This window comes from Triticum aestivum, chromosome 2A (assembly GCF_018294505.1).
Source record: "Triticum aestivum cultivar Chinese Spring chromosome 2A, IWGSC CS RefSeq v2.1, whole genome shotgun sequence".
Classification (NCBI taxonomy): Eukaryota; Viridiplantae; Streptophyta; class Magnoliopsida; order Poales; family Poaceae; genus Triticum; species Triticum aestivum.
The window spans coordinates 594,740,272-594,748,329 of record NC_057797.1 but is presented as its reverse complement, the minus strand read 5'-3'; the positions used below and the strand labels follow the sequence as shown (position 1 = coordinate 594,748,329).

Sequence of the window (8,058 nt, the reverse complement as noted above, 5' to 3'; positions counted from 1 at the left end):
ACTTTGAACACAGTGGTGTGCTCATGTACTAACTTGGATTGTATGAACCTATGTTGTAAATATGTTTGTTGTTGCTCAAAGATGTTGTGTGTATTGTATTACTATTTTACGTTTGAACTTTGAACACAGTGGTGTGCTCATGTACAAATGCATACTATGTTTTGCATGTCTAAATGCAATGAGTAAGTTATGTCTAAATGCAATTAGTAAGTTATGTCCCAGTACTGAGCAAGCATATATTGTATCCATGATTATAGAACGAGAGATATCTCGCACGATATTATATTATAATTTTCATACTCAACATTTACAAGATACATCGTGCATTTACAAGAATATGTGATGATATCGTTGTAAACTTTCAGTACAATGCTTATTAAACATTGGTGTGAGCAATTCATAAATATTGCAGAAGATCATTCGGTACACAGTCACAAGCGACGAGAACTTTGTTACCTTAACCACATTGGGAAAAAAATCCTTGCCTCCATTTCACATCAAACACCGCTCCGTCCATTCAGAACATCCTTGCTATTGTACATAGGTTCCTCTTCGTACACCAGTTCTGCATGATGCCAAAAAACTACACTACTGTGTGCAACTGACCTATTTACAAGCGTGACTCACTAAGTGTCTACTCAATCCATGCCTGTGGTGCCACGCACCCGTGACCCTAGAGACTACACACCTGTGCATCATTAACCGAGCCCCTCTAACCAGATATTCGGACCGATGCCTCTACTGTCATACATCCGTGCCTCTAGAATCTTGACACCAGCAAGAGGGTTCAAAACCGTGCCTCCAGACAACTGTGCTTGTACTGACTGCACTTCTGTGCCTCTGTTTGCTTGATCAACGTGCCTCACTTGAAACTCACAGTAACTCTACGTGCTCCGCACGCGTGATCGCCAATGCAACTTTGGTGCTGCACAGACGCGTCTCTCAGTATACCCGTACCTCCACAACCGTGCTTGTACTGACTATAATTCCATGCCTCCGTTTTGCTCAATCCACGTGCCTCACATAAAACCAACAGTAACTCCACGTCCTACACACACACGTGCCTCTCGCATGAAACCCATAGTATCTCGCCCGTACAACTTTGGCATTGCACACACGTAGCTCTCAGTATACCTGTGCCTCCTCATGACCATGCCTGCACTGACTTCAATTCCGTGCCTTCATTTGCTTAATCCACGTGCCTCACATAAAAGAGATACACAGTCGTGCCTGAGAGTAAATAACACACATGTCTCTACTGTATTGATAACTATGACCCCAATTAAATAACATCCGTCCAAAAGAACATCTTTAAAAGAGATGTACAGCCATACCTCTTCTACAAACATACAACAGCAATGAACACTTAGGTTCTTAGGTTCATATCGTTTCATATATCTAGACAACATTAACCCGTAGCATAGATTTTTAAACAAAATCCATTTATGTTCAAAGGCTATAACTAACATCACTACGGCAGAAGATTGAAGATAACAACAAGCCTCCTATCACGCTCTTTGAAAGTTATCAGCACCAAGTTGTTTACTTCAATAGACGATGCCTGGAGAAAATCACTAAAACCTTTCTGTTTGAACACCATTCTACTACCCAAGCCAATGAAGTAGGAGCAAGGAGTGCTCACATATATATCATCATCATCAGATTCCAAAGTAACTTCAAGGGTTAAAACGCCAGTCCTAGGAAAAGTCACAAACTCCTTCAAACTCCTCACAACAATACCAGGAATAACCTGACAAAAACATCAAGCTATCAGAAATAGAACAAAAATTAAAAACTATAAATAGAAGAGATAATAAAAATAAATAAATAAATAGAAACAAAGAAAAAACAGTGGAAAAAAAATCTGACCATATGATGACCATTAACATTCATGGAATCAATCCTGTGAACAAAAGGACAACACGGTATGTAGACATCATCAAAGAGTTGACACCTCATGAAATACATCTGCTGATAATTAAAAGAAACACCACGGGTGTAATAACAACTCCCAACAAGTTCCATCTCGGAGTCGCTCAAACCATCAAGAGCTACAAAATATAATTACACAAGCTCAAGGGAACAGAAAAATCATCATGTGCAATAAAACAAGCTAAAAACTTCCTTAAAAATAAACCTTACCAGCATATGGTAAACGAGAAAACACATCTCCACGACCAACACGATAAAAATCAATATCAATCCATGTTCCATTGTGTTCAAGCCTAATGGTCATTATATCACGAGGACGAACACCATAATCACTGACCAATCGTTCCCAGGAAGGACCATGGAATTTACTCCTCAACCGACCATGACTAAATAGAACACCATACAAATAACCCTCATTGCACTGAAAAGCAAGATCAGTATCTTCGTCACCCCTCCTTATGGCTAAAGTCCTACACTCCTCGATGTAACGAGCAAGATGAGCTCTAACACTGCACGGAACATACTGCACAACAAATCAAAACAAGGATCATAATCAAAACCTAAACAGCATGAGCAGCACCAAAAGAAATAAACGTGTGTGCCAAAAATTGAACAATTATAAAATGATATTCTTACAACACGCCTCCAACAACGCCGATTCAGGACCACACTGAACCCATCTACAGAAGAATCAACAGAAGAACACGGGCCACCAGGCATATGGCAAAAAGGACAAGCCATAACTGCAAGGAACACAATGATTATCAAGAACTAATTCCACAAAACCCAGTTGAAACTTGACATCTGATAGTGTTGGTAGTCCCCACCCATAACTATTCCATAAATCTCCATATCCCGGAAATATAATGGGAACAAAAAGAGAAACGTGAAAGGGAAACAGGGAACCCACGAAGGCAACCGGTAGGGAATGGCGATCACGCGAACGGGGAAGCGCGGTCGACGCTAAAGAAGGACCGCCGTAAAAGCAGGCAACAAGCGCGGTGGCCAGGACAGGGGCCGCCGTAACCACGCGACAAGAGCGGCGGCCGCGACGGACGTAGATGACGGCAAAGAAAGAACAGTGCTCCACGACGGTTTGCCCACACCAGAGAGAAAACAGATCTCAAAACAGATCAAAAGGTTTTACAAAACATTAAAAGTATAAGAACTAAAGTGAAAAAAGGAAAAACCAGAAAGGGAAACCAGAAACCGAAAAACACGGGAGACACCATGCGCGCGACAAGTGTCGCACGCGGAGTGCCTCGGAAAAGTCTCCCGACCGCTCCGCGCGTGACACTTGAGGCGCGGGAAGCGCTCCCCGACTAATCGTTGCGAGGAGCGCTCCTCAATTAGTGATTTTTGACGATTCTTTGGGAGCTCCTATTCGGCGCTGTTAGCGCCCGGACAGGTTCCCGGCGCCCACACGAGACCTTACTGGGCCATGCCCCAAAACTTGCTCGCTCCCTCAAAAAAAGGGTCGCTCGCTCCCTCCCTCGCTCACAAGTTTTTTCATATAGGATCGCTCGTACAAATCGCTCTTTTGGTACAGGATTGCTCGCTTCCTTGAAAAACAGTTCACAAGTTTTCCAAAAAAAGTTCATGAATTATAAGAGCATTTAGGTATTTGAAAAAATTTCATCGAATTCAAAAAAAGATCGAAATAAAAATCAATGATTTTTAAAAATATCATCAAATGTGAAAAAAGTTAATCAAAGATTTGAAAAAATTTCATCGATTTTGAAAAATGTACATTGAATTTGAAAAATAGTTAATCCAATTCAAACAAAAGTTCATCAATTTTGAAATAAGTTCACCGAATTTGGAAAAAAATAACAAAAAAGGAACTAGAAGAAAGAAAAATAAGAAAGAAAAAAAAAACAGTTCGAGAGACGAGTAAAGATGTACGGACTCACGAAGTGGGGTGCTAGCCTAGTTGGTTACTACAGCTTATACGATCTAGTAGGTCGAGGGTTCGATTCTCAGTGCGCTAGTTTACAGTTTACACTGTAACCGGCGCCTGAAGCATGGAATAGGATATGCCCAAGTCACTGGTTCGAATCCCACCTAGCTCACTGTTTTTTGCGATTTAACAACCAGAAGAACAAGATGATGGGTCAGCCCAGCTCGAGGGAGTGTGTGCACGATTCAGGCGCCCGCAAGTGAAATGACCTATAACATGTGCCTGAAGCGCCAAATAGGGAATGCCCGAGATAGGGCCGCCCAAGAGCGTAAATTACTAATGGTGGCCGGGCTCCAGTGAGCTCATTTAAAAAATATATTTTCATAGCACATATAGAAATGCATGTCTAACACATCGGAGAAAAGTTTCATAACATTATACTTTCACACGTGGCATACAAAAAAATTACAAATATGTATGTTCAAAATAGGCCGACTTTTCTTTTTGTTGTGCCAAAATTTTGTCTTTTTTGTACAACAGACGAATCACAATTCTTTTAAACGAATTTTTACAAGTTTGTGCGGAAAACACATAAGTTCCATGGACAAAAAATTGATTATTTTTTAGATATTTAACTATGATTTTTTATATTTGTTTTATAAAAGGGCTCCATGGAGCTCGGCCTCCAAAATTTTGCACTCCACCCGTAAGTACCTAGATCCTTGGAGATTCTGAGCCGAGTAGACGTAGTTCTTAGCCCAAAAGATATAAAGGAAAGTCATTAGTAGCTCATGATTTCAAGCACATCATAATGAGTTTTGTGCTAGGAGGAGGACCTAAGTGAATGTTGGGCTCCCACCACAGTTTAAATACATACCTCTCTAGTTGTTGACAACGACTGGTGCGGGTGTGTGATGCTTGGAGACCTCGTATTCTATGCCCTACTTTTGGGTTAGGAACCAAACATACACCCCACTGTGATAGGTTGGCCCATTTAGTGTTCGATTTCTTGTATTAATTATTTGATATATCCTAATATAACCCATTACTGAGTTTGCATTACTTTTTTAATATTTTATTTATTGAAGGAAATGCAAAAAATATGAAAATTTTGCAAAAATGTTTATAAAATTCTAAACAATGTCCATGATTTTATAAAATGCCATGTGTTTTAAAAATAAACATTAATTTTATAGAGGAAAAGGAAGAAAGAAAACTGAGAAAAACAAAAACAAAGATAAAAAAAGAAAACCAACTGCCCATCGGAAAAAAAACAAAGAGAATAAAACCGACAACAAACCCGACAAAAATATCTAAAGTGGAAAAAGAAAAATATGCTGCATTGGGCAGGTCCAATAAGTGGAAGGAGTGCTATCCGCGCCTCCTATTTATCGCGTAAGTTAGGTGATAGCGTTGTAACGCGTACTCCCGACGCGAGCGCTGCTTCAACTAGCTTAGCCCATTTTTCGCTTTTCACCCACTGGTTATGGGAAGGTTCTAGTACCTTCCTTGTACCGGGTTTTTTCTTCTATTTTTATTTCAGGTTTTTCATTTCTTCCTTTTATTTTATGTTTTTACTACTTTTTCTTTTTTGAAAAGCGTGCACCTTTTTTCAAACTCATGAACTCATTCTAATTCATGATCTTTTTCAAATTCACGAACATTTCCCAAATTTGGAAACATATTTTGAAATTCAGGAGTAATTTTCAAATTCACAAACATGTTTTGTATCAAAAATATATTTTTGGAACTTATGAACCTTTTTGAACCGACAAACAGTTTTTGAAATTTGTGAACAATTTTGGAAATTCAGAAACAATAATTCAGAAACTCTACTCCCTCTGTCCCATAATATAAGACACTTTTTGACACTACACTAGTGTTAAAAAATGTCTTACATTATGGGACGGAGGGAGTATAACATAATTTTAAAAATCACAGTCATATTTAAAATTTTGTGAACATTTTTTGAATTTGCAAACAGTTTATGCAAGCCAGAATTTTTTCAAATTTCGTGAAGATTTTTTCGATTTTTGAACAATTTTCAAATTCATGATTTTTTAATTAACATTTTTTAAATCGTAAACACATTATTTTTCATATTGGAGATTCCTGAACAGTTCTGAAAGTAAATGAACTAAAAAACCGAAAGAATGGAAAAAGAAAAAAACTAAAAACAGAAGGCCGAGCCTACACATCGACCGGCCCAAAAGTGAGCATGTTTGATCGTCAGGAGCCCCTATATCTTGCCTTCAGCGAGTATTTGAGAAATGAATAAGTATTTGAAAAATGTTATTCAAGCATTTGAGAAATGTTGAACAAGTATTTGAATAATGTTCAACAAGTATTTGTAAAAATGTTGATAATGTATATAAAAATGTTAATTAAGCATTTCAAAAATGTTGAACAAGTAATAATCAAGCATTTGAGAAATGTTAAATGTGTATATAAAAATGTTTGACCAATTATTAAAAAATGATGATTTCTTTGTCATGTATATGAAAATGCTTTTTTTGCGGGGAGAAAAACATTTCATTAATTAATCAAAGAGGAGGGATCCTTGCCCAACTCAAAGTCTGTGGCGTTATGTTTCACGGAAGTTGGGACCCAGTCTCAATCTCCAGCCTTACATTCCAGATCAAACGGCGCAGATGATGGAAGTCAGGCATATCATCATCACCAACTCGCTCTTTTATAGGAGTAGAGATAGAGATATGATGGAAATAGACTAACCATGAAAAGCATCAGCCACAGAAGGAAATTCAAACTTTTAAATAAATTATATGACCTCAACTGTAATCTTATAACAGTAGATATGTGGTGTAAACATGAAGCAAAGACAAGTCCGGAACTTTGTTTCACAAAGTTGAAGCCACAGGATTGCAGCAAAAAGGCATTCAGTGAAGGTCATTGTCCTCCATTCAAAGCTATGATTCATTTTCTTTCTCAGCCATTTCCTTTTTATAAGCCTGCAACCTTTCTTTAAATTTCTTGCTCTCTTCAAAGTTTGCCTTTCTCTTCACAGCTTTCTGAGTTTGTTTCACAAGGAGAGTAGCACATTTAGGGAGACAAAGAACTCCTACAAATTATGATACAGAACAAAATACATGAATTTTAGCGACGACACTAACTTAGGGCAAAAGGTTGCTTACCTCCTGCCGGAAGCACCGATCAAGCTTAATCTTAAGATCTGTGCATTCACCAAAGAATTTTTTGATGGGGTGATCCACATGGCACTTCTGGAATTCTTCAATAATCTGGGCAACAAGGACAGTAAATTTTATAATCTAGGAACTTCTGTGAAAATATATACACTTAAAATGACAAAGCATCAGTTAGAGCCAAAGGTCAGTACAAAGCTACCTCAGCACACATAGGATGCCTGTGTAGGGTTAGATGGGGATGCATTTCCAAAGATGTAGGAACGTGAGCCTGCATGAAAGTTGCCCAAGTTAGCAAGATCTGATCCTCGAAGTAGATTCTTCTACAAATGACAGACTGTGACACTACAAACTAGAAGTGGCGCCTAATAACATCGATACATACCAGCAAACACAACCTTATATTTCTGCTGTAACAGTACCTCTACTATAGATCCTGTCATAAAACAAGATCTATACCTTGCCCAGGCAGACTTGCAAAAGAATGGACAACTGACATAGAGGAGCAAATGTTTGTAATATCTGTAGGGCACAGCGACAGTAAACTACAGAAGAGATTTGGCTGAGCTGGGGCTTGGGCGGAATCGAGCTGGTGGTGAGCTAGCATAGCCCATGAGGTGCATCTGTCTATGGAAGCAAGTCATGCCGCTTGGGATGGCTGCTGGGTACTGAGTCGCATGACTGAACTCACAAGTAAATGTCTAGAATACCAAGTGTTTGCTGTTTATAATAATTAATATCGATTTCGATATTACTTGCCACAGATACTTAACATAGACTGAAAGCACCAAATTGGACTCGATTGACAAGTTTTGTATTTTATTAAAAAATGAAAAAGTCCCATGTAACAGCTACCCAGGCCATCACATTTTCTTAGGCTGTAACTTACTCCCTCTGTTCACTTTTATAAGGCTTTGAAGACATTTCAGAAAGGGTGCAAAGTAGCTTATTTTCAGTTGTCTGAAACAACTTATAAAAGTGAACAGAGGGAGTATTAAAAAATGAAAAAGTCCCATGCTTAAGTTACAGCCCAAGAACGAGCCCGTCGCCTGTGCCTACTCGCTC

At 38.7% G+C, this 8,058-nt stretch overlaps 1 protein-coding gene across 1 annotated transcript in view; it reads right to left on the bottom strand.

Moving 5' to 3' along the window:
- Nucleotides 1-6,589: 6,589 nt before the first annotated feature.
- LOC123185653 (COX assembly mitochondrial protein 2 homolog) overlaps nucleotides 6,590-8,058 on the bottom strand; it is a 3,220-nt gene continuing 1,751 nt past the window's right edge. Inside the window, exons 2-4 of the mRNA XM_044597500.1 lie at nucleotides 7,196-7,264; nucleotides 6,985-7,089; nucleotides 6,590-6,861 (exon numbers count right to left, since the gene is read on the bottom strand). Of these exons, the coding sequence (XP_044453435.1) occupies nucleotides 6,760-6,861; nucleotides 6,985-7,089; nucleotides 7,196-7,240 (252 nt within the window). The 5' untranslated portion in view covers nucleotides 7,241-7,264 and the 3' untranslated portion in view covers nucleotides 6,590-6,759. The remainder of the gene's footprint in view (nucleotides 6,862-6,984; nucleotides 7,090-7,195; nucleotides 7,265-8,058) is intronic.